The 16,951-nt window shown below is 50.2% G+C and overlaps 1 protein-coding gene across 11 annotated transcripts in view; it reads left to right on the top strand.

Moving 5' to 3' along the window:
* MARK2 (microtubule affinity regulating kinase 2) overlaps nt 1–16,951 on the top strand; it is a 60,009-nt gene that overhangs the window by 38,111 nt on the left and 4,947 nt on the right. For 7 of the 11 annotated variants that reach the window (XM_023559657.2, XM_010599089.3, XM_010599088.3 and 4 more), the window contains 15 exons: nt 4,564–4,743; nt 4,986–5,039; nt 7,941–7,989; nt 8,294–8,359; nt 8,457–8,527; nt 8,674–8,730; nt 9,457–9,693; nt 11,709–11,828; nt 11,936–12,035; nt 12,112–12,224; nt 13,234–13,366; nt 13,653–13,831; nt 14,086–14,183; nt 15,058–15,219; nt 15,771–16,028. In XM_023559657.2, coding sequence (XP_023415425.1) covers nt 4,564–4,743; nt 4,986–5,039; nt 7,941–7,989; nt 8,294–8,359; nt 8,457–8,527; nt 8,674–8,730; nt 9,457–9,693; nt 11,709–11,828; nt 11,936–12,035; nt 12,112–12,224; nt 13,234–13,366; nt 13,653–13,831; nt 14,086–14,183; nt 15,058–15,219; nt 15,771–16,028 — 1,877 coding nt within the window. The other 4 variants (XM_010599093.3, XM_023559659.2, XM_010599094.3 and 1 more) reach the window with 2 other exon arrangements.

Below are 16,951 nucleotides of genomic sequence, written 5' to 3'. Positions count from 1 at the left end.
CAGAGAGGCTGTTGATGATAATAAAGTTAAGATGTGGTGGATAAGTGGCAGATTCAGGGTTTGAACCCTGGCAATTTGTCTCCAGCGTCTACAGCCTTAACCACCACTTCTCTACCATGCTGAGGATGAGGGTAAATGATGGAGCCCCTCTGTGGTTGTTGATGTTCCATGAGGTCCAGCATACGGCTGAGTCTTGCGTGGGACGCTGTCCTGCCACGTTACACAGACCAGCCCCCGGAGCCAGAAGTACCAAGACGGATGGCAGAGCAGAGCTCAGGATGGGTAGCAAAGTGCCCAGATTTGGCTGCAGAGAGGCAAAACCAAACGAGTTGCCGTCGAGTCGATTCCAACTCATAGCGACCATGTAGGACGGAATAGAATTGCCCCATAGAGTTTCCAGGGAGCACCTGGTGGATTTGAACTTTCAACTTTTTGGTTAGCAGCCGCAGCACTTAATTAACCACTACATCACCAGGGTTTCCCCAGAGAGGCGAAGGGTACACATTTTCAGGTAGATACTAAAGCCCTGTTGCAAACTTCAAGGACTTGGAGACTGCCGAGCTCCTGTGGCCTTTGGCTTTCTACTGCTGTCTTAACCCCAGGCATAGCCTCAGAAAAGAGGGAGTGATGAGAAACTGAAGAGGTGAAGTAAAGGTCACCAAGGAAACTTTTCCACCCATCCACTTCTCATGGAAGTTGGGTTGGGGTAAGATTTTCCCTCTCCGTGGCCGCTTAGGTGGGTAGGCTGGGTGGCAGCCTGGCGGTAGGGAGGATGGCCTGAGAGGAGGTAGGCCACGGAGGCCAGCCTTCAGGACCTTGCTGGATAGGGTGAGGGGTGCCATTCAGTAGACTAACCCAAATGTTGTAAGGGCCAGCAGAGGCTAGAAATGCTTTTCTTTCCAAGGTGTGTGAACACCAGAGCTCCTTTTGGAGGAAAAAAGCAGGTATTTGAAAATCTGCTTGCCTGGTAAAGACAGTTTGAGAACCAATCAGGCTTAGGCGAGCTACAGGGTATATGGAGAACAGGTGGGAAGAGAGCCCTCTGGCTGGGATGGACAGCAAAGGCTTTAGAGAAAGACTGCATGTAGACATGAAGCCTTGTGAGGAGGTTTAAAGAGACTTCTGGGATTACAGGAGCTTCCCCCTTCAAAGTCTATCACATGCATGGGATCTTTTCTCTTCAAAGGTCCAACCCTATGTGCTTCTGGGATTTGGGTCAAACACTTCATCAAAAAACAGCCAGCAGCTGCTGTGCAGAGAGAGGAAGGACTCATATATGAATGTTCATTGCAGCACTATTCACAATAGCCAAAAGGTAGAAACAACCCAAGTGTCCATCAACAGATCAATGGATAAACTAAGTGTACATACATACATACAATGGGGTATTACTTAGCCTTAAAGAGAAATGAAGTTCTGATACATGCGTGAACCTTGAAAACATTACGTTAAGTGAAATGAGTCAGACACGAAAGGACAAATAGTGTATGATCCCATTTACATGAAATATCTAGAATAGGAAACTGCATAGAGACAAAAGTTAATTAGTGGTTACGGGGGTGATGGGGGGGATTGGGGAATTATTGCCTAAGGGGTACTAAATTGCTGTTTGGGATGATGAAAAAGTTTTAGAAATGGATAGTGGTGATGGTTGGGCAACATGGAAAATGTAATTAATGTCACTGAACTGTATCCTTAAAAATGGTTGAAATGATAAATTTTTTATTATGAATAATTTACCACAATAAAATTTTAAAGAGAGAGAGAAAAAGGAAGACCTTATATCAATACAATGAAGAAGGGAAAAAGTATCAGAGTACAGGCAGTCATCGGATTCCTAACAAGCTCTGTTCCTAAGTCTGTCTGTAAGTTGAGTTAGTACGTAAGTTGGAACGGTTGGGCATGGTTCGTATCATGGCAGTTAGTCAAATGTTTGTTGTAATATAGAGTATATAGTGTACCTTTCTATGCATAAAAAAAACATTAAACACTTCCAGATAAACACTGAAAATTCTTTAACGTAATAATATGGTAATAATAATAATGTCCTGATGTGCATTGCAAAGTAGCGCCTATTTGTTGTTACCAACGATGTATGTAGCTGGAATTTTTAATTTAATAGGCTTTACAGGGGTTGGTAGGTAACTACGGGTTGTGTGTAAATTATATGTTTGTAACCTGGGGACCACCTGTACTTACCTTTTGTTTTACTGCCTGAAAAGCATCTGATTGGTTAAGCAAGCTTCTTGCCAAGGAACCCTGGACATCTTCTAGGGTGATAGCGAGCCATTCCTTTCCTCTGTGGTTTTTGAAGACGTCACTTATGCTGGGAGGGGTTGTGAAAGGAAGAACGTTGACTCACACTTCTCTGGTCACCCTGCTACCTTACCTTCCAGACTGTCTTTGTGAAGTTTCCAAGGCAGCTCTGGCTGGTTTGGGATAAGGTTCTGGCAGCAGCTTTGTGCCAGTATGCTGGAGCGATGGCATCAGGTGTTCCTTGAGAGTCTTAAACTAGGGCTCTAGACAAGAGTTAGACCAGACTGTCTCTTAACAGCTTTATTGAAGCACAATTTGAGATACCATGAAATTCACTTGTTTTAAGTGTACAGTTCAATGAATTTAGTAAATTTATATTGTTGTACAGCCACTGCCAGGATGCAGTTTTAGAGCACCCCCATCACCCCAAAAGTCCGCGTGTGCCTGTTTACAGTCAATCTCCACTCCTACCCCCAGCCTCAAGCAACCATTGGTTTCTTTTCCGTCTCTGTAGTTTTGCCTTTTCTATAACTGTCATATCAGTGTTGTTGTTCGGTTTCATTGAGTCGGTTCTAACTCACAGCGACCCCGTGCACAACAGAACGATACCCTGCCCGGTCCTGCGCCATCCTCACAATCATTGTTGTGCTTGAGCCCATTGTTGCAGCCACTGTGTCAATCATATAATAAGTCATCTTTTGTAGCTGACTTCTTTCATGGAACAGAACGTTTTGAGGTTCTTTCATGTTGTTGCATGTATCCATACTTCATTCCTTTTTTATTGCTGAGTAGTATTCCATTCAAATACAGTTGATAAGATTGTTTCCATTTGGGAGCTTTTATGAATAATGCTGTTATGAGCATACAAGTCTTTTTTTTTTTTTTAACAGCTTTACTGAGAAAATTCACATACCTTACAATTTATCCGTTTAAAGTGTACAATTCAGTAGCTTTTGGTAAATTCACAGAGTTGTGCATCCATCAGTATAATCAGTTTTAGAACATTTTCATTACCCCAAAAAGAAACCCTGCACTTCTTAGTCTTCACCCCTTAATCTCTCCATTCCACCTAGCCCTTGGTAACCACTAATCTACTTTCTGTCTCTCTAGATTTGCTTGTTGTGGACATTTCATATAAATGGAATCATGCAATATGTGGTCCTTTGTGGCTGGCTTCTTTCAGTTAGTGTAATGTTTTCACACGTCATCCATGTTTAGCACATATCAGAACTTCATTTCTTTTTATTGCTGTGTGATGTTCCACTCTATGGGTATATCACACCTTGTTTATCTGTCTCTTCCTCGATGGGCATGAGCTGTTTCTCCTTTTTGGCTGGTGTGAATAATGCTGCTGTGAACATTTAGTATACAAGTTTCTGTGTGGGTGTGTATCTTCATCTCTTTGGGGAATATACCTAGGAATAGAATCGCTAGATCATACAGTAACTATGTTTAACAGTTTGAGGAACGTATGAGTCTTTAATCGACTCGACAGCGATGGGTTTGGTTTTTTTTTTTTTTGGTTCTATGAGTCTTTATATGGACATGTGTTTTCATTTGGAGCAGACCCTTTTTGTATTACGTTTATGTACCTAGTCGGTGTCCGTTGTTGACACTTTCGCTTCTTCGTGCCCTTATTTGAGCTGTGAGGTGTCTGAGGAGGACAGAGTGCTGCTTTGCTGGACCCAGTCATTCAGTTCACTCATAGCACTCATATTCGTTGAGCATCTACCATAAGGCAGTCTCTATTTAGATGCTGGGATGTATCAATAAATAGAGGATATATACTTGCCTTTATGAAGCTTCCATTTTTGTTGGGATAGACAGACAAATAAATGTGGAGAGATCCATAATAAAGGCAAATATAAAGTGTTGGGTGACCATGAGAGCGCTGAAGCAGCTCTGACCGTACTCCTCTTTGACTGAGACCCAGCCTTCTCACAGTGTGAACAAGCAACAGGGAGAAGAGTAGGCGATAGATCTCCCACATGAGGTGAAGGAGCTCTTGAGTTATTAATGGGGGGATTGTATTGCCCTCGTTGGAACAGCGCAGGCCCTGAGCTCAGACTCCCACAGTATCTGGCCCCTGGATCTTATGCTGTGCTCTTTTGAAGGGAAGGCTGGCTCTCTCATACCCGTTTTTTTTTTTTTTGCTCCTGCCTTATGATCCCTTGCGTGCCTACCCATCCCCTGGAGTCTGCCTCTGCATCCCAGCCTCTTACATTTTTTTACAGAGAGCTGAGGGCAGGGTGTGGGGAACTGGAAGGGCAGCATGCCTGAAGGTGCGTCTCTGTTTTGGTCCTGCAGCCCACCTTGGGACACCTTGACTCCAAGCCCAGCAGTAAGTCCAACATGCTGCGGGGCCGCAACTCGGCCACCTCTGCTGACGAGCAGCCCCATATTGGAAACTACCGGCTCCTCAAAACCATTGGCAAGGGTAACTTCGCCAAGGTGAAGTTGGCACGGCACATCCTGACTGGGAAAGAGGTGAGCTCTGGGCTTAGGGACGTGGCAGCATCTCCCAACCCTGTTGTTACCCCAGCAGGTGTCAGTGGGACTACTGCCACAGCTGGTCTCTTATTTTTCAGGCAGAAATAAGACCTGAGCCTGTGGGGCTACTAAGAGTGATGGGGCGAAAAGGAGTAGGAAGAATAAAAGAAAAAGTAGATTAGAGTTGTGAGTTTGGCCTGGTCAAAGAAGTAATCCGGGATTTTTTTTCTCACCTTCAGGTAGCTGTGAAGATCATTGATAAGACTCAGCTGAACTCCTCCAGCCTCCAGAAAGTAAGCTTGAGTACCTCCTCTCTTTTCTAAACCTCTCCAGGGATCAATGATCTACTGGTCCCATTTGGACTTGAGCCCCTTGTTTAAAATCTCTGGTGATCTCGTTGTCCCGCAGACTCCTTCCTGTGGCTCTGGTACCTTTAGGGCTTTGGCTGGCCCCCGATGGGCTTTCTGGCCCTAGGCACTGACTCTTCTGTTGTTATTCTGCCCCACTTGGCCTACCTATCTTACCTATTTCCTGTATCTTATCTTCTGGCCTGTGGCCAGCCTTCTGCAAAAATACATGTTTGTAGACATTACTAGAAACACATGCAACTGCTCCCAAGATCTGGAGTGATCCAGGGGAGTGTCTGTAGAAGTACAAGGGTAAGAGAAGGCAGAGAACCTGCTACTGGGCTCTGTGCCAGCTGCCTTTCGGAGAATGAGTGTCAAAGACTAGGGTCTTTAAGTCGAGTTCCAAGCCTCTGCCAACGTGTGTGTGCAGGTTCAGGACAGAAGCTCCAGCTTTCCTTTCACTTCTAGGCTGCTCTTGGCTAGAGATCACAAAGTCATTTGTGCATAGTCTTCTCTAGATAAGGCTGGACTTTTCCTTCCCTCGTTGTCTCACTGGAAAACTGAAGTCTTACATAGGTGCTAGGACCCTCCCCCTCCCCCTCCGCCCCCCCCCGTAGGAACACCTCCCCGCACATCCAGGAAACTATGAAAAGCTGGTAGAAATGAGCAAAGAAAGAAGGTAGATCATTATTTGCAGAGAGGGAAAGCTTGCCAGTGCTTGTTTATTGTGAAACTAGAAACTCTATGCCTTCTCCTTCCATCCTGGGTGCCAGCAGTTAGGGGAAGGAAGAAATCTCAAAAAAGGCCCCAAAAGGCTGTCCTTCTTCAGGTTAGTCAGATTTCCATTATACCCCCAGACTCCAGGTGGCCCTGGCCCAAATTTTCTGGTCTTGATTAGCCTCCTTGTTTGTTTTCATTTTGTGCAGGTTGGATTTTCCTTTTCTTGAACACATTGTAGTGTCTGAGTTGGGAAGGCATAACCCCATGCTAACAGAGTCAAATACAGTGAGACTGGGAGGCCTGGTATCAGGGGCTGGGTTGTTATTGAGGGAGGTGGTCAGGGAACGAGAGTGTGTGGGTTGGGTTACCCTGACAGTCCGACAGCCAGAACCAAGGCATTTTCTATTTTTTGTTACCCCTGGGATCCCCTCAAGGGTTCTTTTGTTCAAAGGAAATACACTGTCGTCACCAGGACTTCCCTGCTTGGAGCTTTGTGGGAGGAAGGGAAAGAGGGCTGTTCTTGACATGTTGGCTCAGACCCCACAGAGGTAGAAGTCAGCTTGTTGTGGGCCATGTGGTCTTTGGAGCAGTCAACTTGCCGTTGTTAATAATCTCTAGAGTCAACCAAGCCCTCTTATTTCCTGCCTCTTTCTCCTCCCTGACTCTTCCCAGCTGGCTGGAAGGTACTAGCACCAGACACATGTGGCCATTTTGCAAGCTTCAACGCATTCCATTATCAAGGCCAATCTGATTCTGACCAAATCCCTGGTTAAATTTGATCACAGCAGCAGTTCCTAAAAGAAGAGCTTTGAAGAAGCAAGTAACCTCTAGGTTCTAGACCAACCCTAGAAAACTCCGAGCTCTCCCTGGAGAATGCCGCTTCCTGGCCGAGGAATAAATGATACATGCCTGCCTTCCTGAAGCTTCCATTTTTGTTGGGTTAGACAGCCACAAATAAATATAAAGTCGTCAGTAATAAAGGCAAATGTAAAGTGTCAGTGGCCATAAGGGCGCTGAAGCAGTCCTGACCATGCTCTCTTGTGACTGAGATGCAGCCTTCTCATGTCGTGAACAGGAAGAACCCTGACCTCCTGCAGTCACCGCAGCTGCCTCCGGGCCCCACTGCAGTGCTGCTGCCCACTGCTGCCCCCGAGGTGGTGGTCAGGGAAGAAAGCAAGAAAAACCTGGGCTTGTAACAGAGAAGGGAGCCAAGGCATAACTGCGTTTCTGAAGATTAGAAATTCTGTCTCTTCTGCCCCTTTCCAGCTCACAAAAGCTCTGGGAACACATCAAAGGGAGGAGAAGGTGTTTGCTTTTTTCCAAAAGCTAAATCCTAAATTAGGGCTCCAGAGTCTGCACCCCCCCCAAAACCAAACCAAAACAAAACTCTGCTCTTTGTGCAGGTGGTGAGGCCCGGAAGTTACAAAAGCCCCCACCTCCAGTTCTCTGGCCCCCGCAGAGGGGAAGGAGCTCATTTCTGTCATTTTTCTTTATGGAGATGTATGGTTTGGAGCCCCTGATTTTGTTTCACAAAGAGAGCGTGAGTGTGTGGAGGTGGATTTGATTAAAATTGGCATCAGCTATATATAGGATTGGGTTCTTCTGTCACCACCTCAGAGGCCCAGGAGAGGCAGGCTTCTTTCTCCATGAGCGCTGAGCCCACTGACTTCTGTAAGTCGTAAACTGACGGGGTCCCCCTGCAGCATTCTACCACCCTCAGACCAAGCCGGAGTCTGTTCAGTCACTGAACAGGAGAAGCAGCTCAGGTTCCTGCAGAGTCATGTCCATGGGCTCACACTGCTTCCTTCAGAAGCACCCAACCCAAACCCATCTACTCTTTGGGGCCTGAATTTGAGTAGATATGGCAAGGGGCATGGCTGGCTTATCCAGACGCCAAACCTGGGGTGACAGGTCAGTAGAAGAGGTTCCAGCCCAGCTTTCAGCTCTCCACTCACCCTCTGTGTGCTTGCTCAGCAGTCTGGGAGGGGCATGGGTAAGCTGGATAACTGCCCTATTTATTTTTCCTGACTGTTTTTCTTAGAGAAATAATCGTAGCAGTGACTGTGTTTGAAGGGGACCTGAGGAAGCAAGTTGAGCAGGCATGACACCTGGTATTTTCTTTTCCAGCTATTCCGCGAAGTGAGAATAATGAAGGTTTTGAATCATCCCAACATAGGTGAGAACAGTTGTCGTTCCTTCTGTCCTTCCCTCATAGCAAGGCTACACTCTAGCATGTAGTCCTTCCCCCTGAGACACCTTGCCTTCTGGAGTCAGGAGCCTGCGAGGGCCTCAGGGATGCCTTTGGGGCAGCTCTGCTTAAAGGTACACCAGGCGACCCTTGATGAGAGGAACTTGTCCTCAGGAGGGTGGGAGGCAGGAGGGAGGGAACTTCCATCCCTAGGGATGGGCCCTAGAGGTTGGGACTTGATATGTGGCCCCTGCTGCTGCTTTGACTCATAGCTTGGCCGTTCCTCTTGTAGTTAAATTGTTTGAAGTGATTGAGACTGAGAAAACACTCTACCTTGTCATGGAGTATGCTAGCGGAGGTAGGTGTGGAATTGCTTCTTCCTGCCGACTGTGCCCCCCCCGCTTCCCTAGCCCCCAGCAAGCTCTGACCTAGTTCCCTGCCCCTGTCTCTTTCAGGAGAGGTGTTTGATTACCTAGTGGCCCATGGCAGGATGAAGGAAAAAGAGGCTCGGGCCAAATTCCGCCAGGTGAGTGACTCCCTCCATGGAATAGGGACCTGACTCTGCCCTTTGGGCTTTGCTCATCTATGTGGCAGCCTTCAGCTAGGTCCCAGGGTCCCAGCTGAGCCAGCCCTGTGGTCCACCCTGGACTGACTCTTCTTCCTCCCTTTCAGATAGTGTCTGCTGTGCAGTATTGTCACCAGAAGTTTATTGTTCATAGAGACTTAAAGGTAAGGCCTGCTGTTAGCCATTTCTTTCAGTGGGGACAGGGTTGTTCACCCTCCGTTCACCATGACAACCATCAGGTCTCAAGTATGCAAGGAAACTGCAGCCTTTAATTTTTTCAAGATGACGAGGACGCCCCTCGGGCCACTTCTAATAGAGCCTTAGGACTGGATGTAGGATCCCATTCCAGCCCGCGAGCAGAGGGCTTCTGCAATTTCACCTCTTGACACATCGCATTCGGTGCGCTAGGCATGGCAGGAGCCTCCAGGCTTTCCTGGTTCCTCAGGCAGCATGGGGGCTGGCCGAGGGGGGAATGTTGAATGTCCCCACGGCTGTGTAACTAGAGCCTTGCAGGTTTGCGTGCACACACATGCACACACCGTCTCTTTGCTGAGATGTTAAAGTTGGAGGCTACCCATGAGTCTCCTGGCCTCCAAGTCCCTGCAGACATGGCTGTGATTGAGCTGGGCCTGATGCTGAAGTTGTGTACAGTTCATAGCATCTCTGAGCCCTCAGGTCCCAGGGCTTACGTGGCTGCCTGTGTGGCATGGCCTGCACTGCCCTCTCCAGCCCAGCCTGTTCAGATGGAAGCCTGCCCTGAAATGGATTTGGAAAGTTCTAAGACTGCAGATGATTTCCCATGTGTTCTCCCATTCCACCAGGCTCCTACCTGTTCCTTTGCCTTAGTGTGGCCTCCTTGGGTCCATGACATTTTCCATCTTACCTCCCAGGCAGAAAACCTGCTCTTGGATGCTGATATGAACATTAAGATTGCAGACTTCGGCTTCAGCAACGAATTCACCTTTGGGAACAAGCTGGATACTTTCTGTGGCAGTCCCCCTTATGCCGCCCCAGAACTGTTCCAGGGCAAGAAGTACGATGGACCCGAGGTGGATGTGTGGAGCCTTGGAGTCATCTTATATACACTGGTCAGCGGCTCCCTGCCTTTTGATGGACAGAACCTCAAGGTGGGGTGAAGTACCGGCTTAGATCACTGTATCCTCATCCCCTCTCTCAGCCTGTGGTCTTATTCCTGATCTCTCCTTTATCACCTCTCTACACTTCTCCTGAGCCAGAGCTTTAGGGAATGGCTTGCTAAAGGTAGCGGCAGTTAAAAGGTCTTCTGCTTCCAGCATCTTGTTATTTTTGTGCAATTGAGTTGACTCTGACTCACAGCAACCCCATATGACAGACTGGAACTGCCCCACAGGGCTTTTCTAGGCCATAGCAGGGCTTCTGACTGGTTTAGAGTGGCTCGGTAGTTGCTGACTTAAACTGAGGGCAACTGAATGCGTTGCATGGCAACCAGGGCTGTTGCCCAGTGGATTTTGACCTCAGTAGGAAACAAACAGCAGTGCCCCATTCAAAGATGGCAGCCCACCACTCCGTTTTGAATGTGTCACTCTCCCGAGTCCCGCCAATGATCCAGTCTCCCGAATGGATCCTGAAAGTTTCAGGAACCTGATGAGGAAGATGGGATTATCGGCAGGACTGTGGAGAGCGACACATTCAAAGTGGCGTGATCGGCCACCATCTTTGAGTGGGCCACCACTGTTTGTTTCCTACTTGGGTCAAAATCCCACAGGCAACAGATTTGGTTGCTATGGAACGGGTACGCTGCCCTCATTTACGTGGCGATTACTGAACCCTCCTGAACCTACTCAAAGCCTTGTCTTTACGGAAGCAGGTCGCCAGGTCTTTCTCCCACAGAGCGACTGGGTGAGTTTGAACTGCCAGCTTTTCTGTTTGCAGCCAGGCGCTTCCCCGTTACCACCACCAGGGCTCCCAGCATAGTAACCTCAATTCCTTTCAAAAGAGATGGGATAAATTGTGTGTGTTTTCCCCCCCTCCAAGGCACCCTGGGACTGCAGACTTCTGACTGGCCAAGCTATAGGGCACATATTGGATCTCACTGGCTCTCTGGTGAGGTGTATTGTCCCAGGTGGTCTGTCTCCTACCCTGCTCCATTTAGGTCTCCCTGGCCAGTCTTTTTTTTTTTTTTTCCTTTGGGTAGAGAACCAAAATTTTATTATCGCTAAAGTATAGTTAAAGGAGTAGAAACAAAGTTAATTTTACGTACATTTGGTAGGAATGCCAATTTCAAGAAACTAAATTATTTTAAATGGGAAGTGAATCCTAAGAGAGTTCATCCGGTCAGCCCTCGTTTTTACAGCAGAGCAAGCTGGGCTGCCCTAACAGCAGTGCCTCCCCCTGCACTTCGGTACAGAAGGCCGAGACTAGGCCTGAGAGAGCTCCCACCTTTTTAGTCAGGCACCCTTGGCTACCCCCCTGTCTGCCGTCAGCTGATCGAGGAGAGCCGGTGAACGCCACTACGGTGTTTCAGTTGTCCCTACGAGACGTTTAATAGCATTTTCAAAGGTAACCTATGGTTATTAGTCCGCTCCTTCCAACAAAGGTACTTTTGATAAACCATATGCTCAAATTCATATCCTTGTCATCAAATAGATACTAGAGTGTTGTTGCTTTTACTGGCAATTACTTGGTTTTAATGATCAATGCTTGTTTTCTTTTATTACTTTCCACTTTTATAGAAATGTCTATATCTTTGTATTCGACACATTCTAGTTTACTGGTTTCTTTGTTGAGATTTCTAATGAATGCGTGTAAGGCAACACACCTTCTTCTGAGCATAGTTTGACTACCTCACCAAGGTTTTTTCTGTGTCATGCTCCTATTAATTGCTCTAAATAATTTGGGATGTCTATTTTGATTTCCTCTTTCTCCATTCAGCATATTTAAGCACTTGTTATGTTCCAGGCACTGTCATAAGAGTTGCACCGTATCTAAAATTTATTTTTAATGAGTTTAACCGACGTTATTTACATGTATGATTCAAATATCCAGTTTATATAGATTTTCTTTAGTCCCTGGTCAGTCTTAAGCCCTAAGAATCCTGGATGTTAGGTTTCTTCCCTTGGCCTTGGGATGATTTAAGTTTCCTAGCCCTGGAATTCTCCTACAGGAGCTGCGAGAGCGAGTACTAAGGGGAAAATACCGTATTCCGTTCTACATGTCCACGGACTGTGAAAATCTGCTCAAGAAGTTTCTCATCCTCAATCCCAGCAAGAGAGGCACTTTAGAGGTGAGCAGCCTGGAGCCCAGCTGGCTTGAAGGCCCTGGGGTTCCCTAGGAAACCTCCCAACTGAGTTGCCTCCTTCTTTCTCCTTTTCCTTTCCCTTGTCTCTCCAGCAAATCATGAAAGATCGATGGATGAACGTGGGTCATGAAGATGATGAACTAAAGCCTTACGTGGAGCCGCTTCCTGACTATAAGGACCCCCGGCGGACAGGTGAAGCTGTGCTGGGTGGTGGGGTTGGGCTGCCTAGGCGCCAGGACCAGCCTAACTGTGTGTCCCCTCTGTGCAGAGTTGATGGTGTCCATGGGTTACACCCGGGAAGAGATCCAGGACTCGCTGGTGGGCCAGAGGTACAACGAGGTGATGGCCACCTATCTGCTCCTGGGCTACAAGAGCTCTGAGGTGTGTGCCCTCTGCTCCGTCCCTTGGTCTGGCAGCTTCCCTTTTGCACCCCCATGCTTCTAGCACCATTGGGGGCAGAAGCTCATCTCCAAGAAAGTGTGCTTTGCTGGCTAGTTATAAGCCTCAGCTCTGGTGTCTCAGGTTCTCTGGTCCTTGCTTTCGCTCATCTCCATCAGCGAAGGTGTAAGAAGGCTAGAGGGGTCTGGATCTGGGCCTGGGTCTGTGTTTTGATCTGGGCGAGTTGGTCTGGCCCAGTCTATGTTGGTTAGACTGGGCCTAGGTCAGCCTATCTGGGTTAGTCAGCCATTGTTTCTGTTGCCCCTAGGTGTCTATGTATGTTTCCATGTGTTCTTTCTCTCTCTCGGGTTGTATCTGTGTGTCTCCATATCTCCATATCTTTCTTGTAGGAATCTAAGTCTGCATGCTCTTTCTGTCTGGTGCTTGGGTCAGGGTATGTGTGTCTGTGTGTGTGTGTGTACATCCATCCTCCTGTCTGTGGATCCAGAGGATTTGTGGTTGTTCTTCTACCTGTTTGGGTAGCCATGTCTGTCTGTGAGTCCATGGGTGTTTCTGGGAGTGGGGTTTTGTTTACATCTGTGTCTCCCCATATGTACTAACAGCCTTCCACCCTATTCTCCCCAGCGGTATTGGGCTTCTGCTCATGCTTCTTGTCTTAGCCTACTTAAAAGATGATGCTTGGGCTGAGCCCACATTGATGTGGTGGGGGTCTCTGGGTCTGAATGTGTGTTCTTTGGGTGTGTGTCCTTCTTTGAGGGCAGGAATGTGTCTCTGGCTATGGTTATTGGTGTCTGTGTTGGGGCACGAGTGTCTCCAGGGCGAAGGAACGTGTTTAGACACATTTTGGTCCTGTTGGGGGAGCTACGTCTTCTGTGAGCCTTGGGTGCACTTATATCAGCACAGGGTGCTATGTGTCAGTGAGTGTGTCCATCTGTCGGAATCTCTGCATGACTTCTGCCCTCCCTTGATGTCAAGTATCCTGTTGTTGCAGCTGGAGGGCGACACCATCACCTTAAAGCCACGGCCTTCAGCTGATCTGACCAATAGCAATGCCCCATCCCCATCCAACAAGGTACAGCGCAGCGTCTCGGCCAACCCCAAGCAGCGGCGCTTCAGTGATCAGGGTAAGTGCTTTTGGGAGTCCCAGGGAGGAACCAAAGGGCTCGTCCCTCTCCAGAGAGGCTCTGGAAGCTTTGGGTGACACCGCTGAGTTTCAGCCACTTAGTAGTTGCATGGCCTTGGGCCAGTCGCGTGACTTTTCTCTGCCTCTGTGGAATGGGGGTCGTCTCTCCGCCCATGTGGAATGAGGGTTTGCTGGGTTACTGGCAAGGTTATAGGAGAGCACCTCGCACACGATGGGCCTCGCTGGGCCTGGCCTTACACATTCCTGTCGCCCCTCTGGCCCAGCAGCTGGTCCTGCCATAGCCACCTCCAATTCCTACTCTAAGAAGACTCAGAGTAACAACGCAGAAAATAAGCGACCTGAGGAGGACCGGGAGTCAGGGCGGAAGGCCAGCAGCACAGCCAAAGTGCCTGCCAGCCCTCTACCTGGGCTGGAGAGGAAGAAGACCACCCCTACCCCCTCCACGGTGAGTCACACCCAGCCCTACCTCCCATCCAGTGCACCGCAGCCTCCTGCCCTCCTGCATCCTACAGGAGGCCTGCCCTTTAGGCAGCTCTTCCTCCTCCAGACCCACGTCCTTTGGACTGTCTCCACCCCAGCCTTCCCTCCTGGGCCAATTTGGTTTACAGTAGAAAGCCCTATCTGTGAACTGGGGAGAGAACCTGACTGTAAAAGACTTGGGTTTTCTGTCATTCATCTCTCACTCTTTATTTCCCACAGAACAGCGTCCTCTCCACCAGCACAAATCGAAGCAGGAATTCCCCACTTTTGGAGAGGACCAGCCTTGGCCAGGCCTCCATCCAGAATGGCAAAGACAGGTGAGCAGGCCCGGCCGGGCCCAGGGCACAGAGCACTTGCTCACAGCAGTGACATCTGTCGACAGCACCATCTCCTCTCCCGCCAGAGCATCGCTCCCACTCCCGGAGTTCCGTCCCTGCTCTGTTCAGTCCAGCTTTCCACACTCCTGTACTTCTTCCCTGCTTTCCACCATCTGTCCCCCTGCTCCACCCTGTCTCCTCTACCCCGCCCCGCCCCACCCTGCCCTGCCCTGCCCTGCCCTGCCCTGCCCTGCCTGCCTGCCCTTGCAGCATACTCAGAGGGGCTCTCAGTGGTCATCTCAGCTGCCTTCTTGCTTCTCCACTGCAGCCAGGGCACGGCAGCTGCCCTCCTCTGGGCATTGGTGCCCACGGCTGTTTTGGGGCCCCAGCTCAGGGCAGAACCAAGAGGTGTTCATTTGAGGGGTGCACATCAAGGGTGGCCGCAGCTGCGCCCTCTCCCTCTGCCCCTGAGAGCACAGCTTCCCTAACCTGGACAGGCAGTGTGTCCGGGTATGCTGAGTTCCTGACCCCACCTCTGCTGAGCTTCCTAAAGTTGCTTCTTAGCAGCACCCTGCTCTTTCTGTAGAATAAACGTCCTTGTTCTTAGAGTTCCTAGGAGACCGGTGCAGCCTGCAGGCGGTCGCTTCCTGTTGCCTTTCCTCCTCCTGGGCTCCGGCCTACCTCACTGCTTCCTCAGCCTGCCCTGCATCTCCCACCCTGCGCTCCTCAGCTCCGACCCGCATCCCGTTGCTGCTCCCCAGGCCTGACCTGTTGATGCCCCCGGCTCTCTGGCCCTTCCCCTGCCCTTGCTTCCTAACCCAGGCCTCCTGCCCCACCCCCTAACCCAGGCCTCTCCGCTGCTTTTGTCTCCTAGCCTAACCATGCCAGGGTCCCGGGCCTCCACGGCTTCCGCTTCTGCCGCAGTCTCTGCGGCCCGACCCCGCCAGCACCAGAAATCCATGTCGGCCTCCGTGCACCCCAACAAGGGCTCTGGGCTGCCCCCCACGGAGAGTAACTGTGAGGTGCCACGGCCCAGGCAAGTGTGCTGGGGTGGCTGGTGCCCTCCTCTCTACCCCCAACAGTTTCTCCTTTCCACCTGGGGGCTCTGCTCTATTCTTGTCATCTTAGCCACAAGAGGTGACCCTGCCCCCTGCAGCCAGAGAGAACCAAAAACGGCCTTCGTGCCCCTCTTTTCCTTCAGTTCTCCCTCTCAGAACAGATATGTAGGAAGCAGGCCTGAGGCTCCAAAAGGAAGCCTTTTTGTTCTGAGCCTTGCTGGACTCCCTTAGGACCAGCATCACAGGGACTTAGGCCTTGAGATTCCAGTCACCAGGAGCCACTTCTCTCCAACCTATACTGCCTCCCCCATGTTTTCCTCCTCTCCTCCCCCACAACCATCTTTTTCTACACCCCCCTCCATGTCCTCCTTACCGTGTCCTCAGTGGTCACTCTTCCTTTCTGTGTCCTCCGTGATGGCTGCCCGACCTAGCACTCCCCTTCCCTGTTCCACCACAGGGTGCTCAGGTGCTCGCCAATGATGGCGTTTCTGTATGCTGATACGTTCCCTTACCCCCTCTTTCCCCACAGCACAGCCCCCCAGCGTGCCCCTGTCACCTCCCCCTCCGCCCACAACATCAGCAGCAGTGGTGGAGCCCCAGACCGAACCAATTTCCCCCGGGGTGTGTCCAGTCGAAGCACCTTCCACGCTGGGCAGCTCCGACAGGTGCGGGACCAGCAGAATTTGCCCTACGGTGTCACCCCAGCCTCTCCCTCCGGCAACAGCCAGGGCCGGCGGGGTGCCTCTGGGAGCATCTTCAGCAAATTCACCTCCAAGTTTGTACGCAGGTGAGCAGGGAGGTTAGGACGGCAGAGAAGCTGAAGCCAGGCCTTCCTGCACACCTGGGGGTGGGGGTGGGGACACCCAGAACCGGGGCTAGGCCTAGGTTAGGAGAGGCTTGGGAAGCTCAAGAAATGGAGCCCAACCTGGGGGTGGCAGTAGTCTTAGTCAATACCTTCTGTGCCCAGACTCATCCCCTCCTGGGCCTCTCCCCCAACTCTACACACACCCCTTATTCTCCGGCCCCCAGCAGATGGCCGATGCCGCCTCCTCTCTAGGAGAGTGTGAACTCAGATGCTAAAATAAAAGCCCCCCTCTTCCCTCCTGGGTTCCCATGGAAACTTATATTTGGTGACGCAGCTGCAAAGTCATGAGGCATGAGCCAGGCTGGGCCAGCAAGGAACATATGCCTTTTCCTGGTCTCTTGTCTCACCCCCTTTGACCTCTTCCACCTCAATCCGGTGGTTGTGGGTCTTTCAGACAAGGGCAGGGGGCTGGCTGCAGTACATTTCTGGACTGTTCAGGGGTTTCCTGGATGAAGCCTGGAAATGAAATGGCTGGTGAGGGCCCAGGCGGCCCTCCTCCCCCGAGCGCCAGTGAGCTGATATGCTCCTGGGTCAGGATGAGGGTGGGGATTCACACAACTATGATTCTCGGGGTGCACCAAGGAAACGCTGCCTTTTGGGATGCTCCCTGTCTCCTCCACCCACCTGGGAGCAGGGGCTCAGGAAGCAGTAGGTGGCTTTGAGTGAGCAGGCTTGCCTGCCCCTCACTCTGCTGGAAGAACCCAAAGCCGCCGCCCCTTTCCAGCCCTGGCACGCAGGTGCCTGGGTGGCGGGAGGGACGGGGGCAGATCTGGGTGCCTCAGACTCTAGTCTCGCTGAGCGGCTCTTCCAAAATGGAGATGACCCTTAAACCTGTAAAGCCCACT

Source organism: Loxodonta africana, chromosome 7, assembly GCF_030014295.1.
Source record: "Loxodonta africana isolate mLoxAfr1 chromosome 7, mLoxAfr1.hap2, whole genome shotgun sequence".
Taxonomy (NCBI): domain Eukaryota; kingdom Metazoa; phylum Chordata; class Mammalia; order Proboscidea; family Elephantidae; genus Loxodonta; species Loxodonta africana.
The sequence above is the reverse complement of the archived record's forward strand: the minus strand, read 5'-3'. Positions and strand labels throughout refer to the sequence as shown.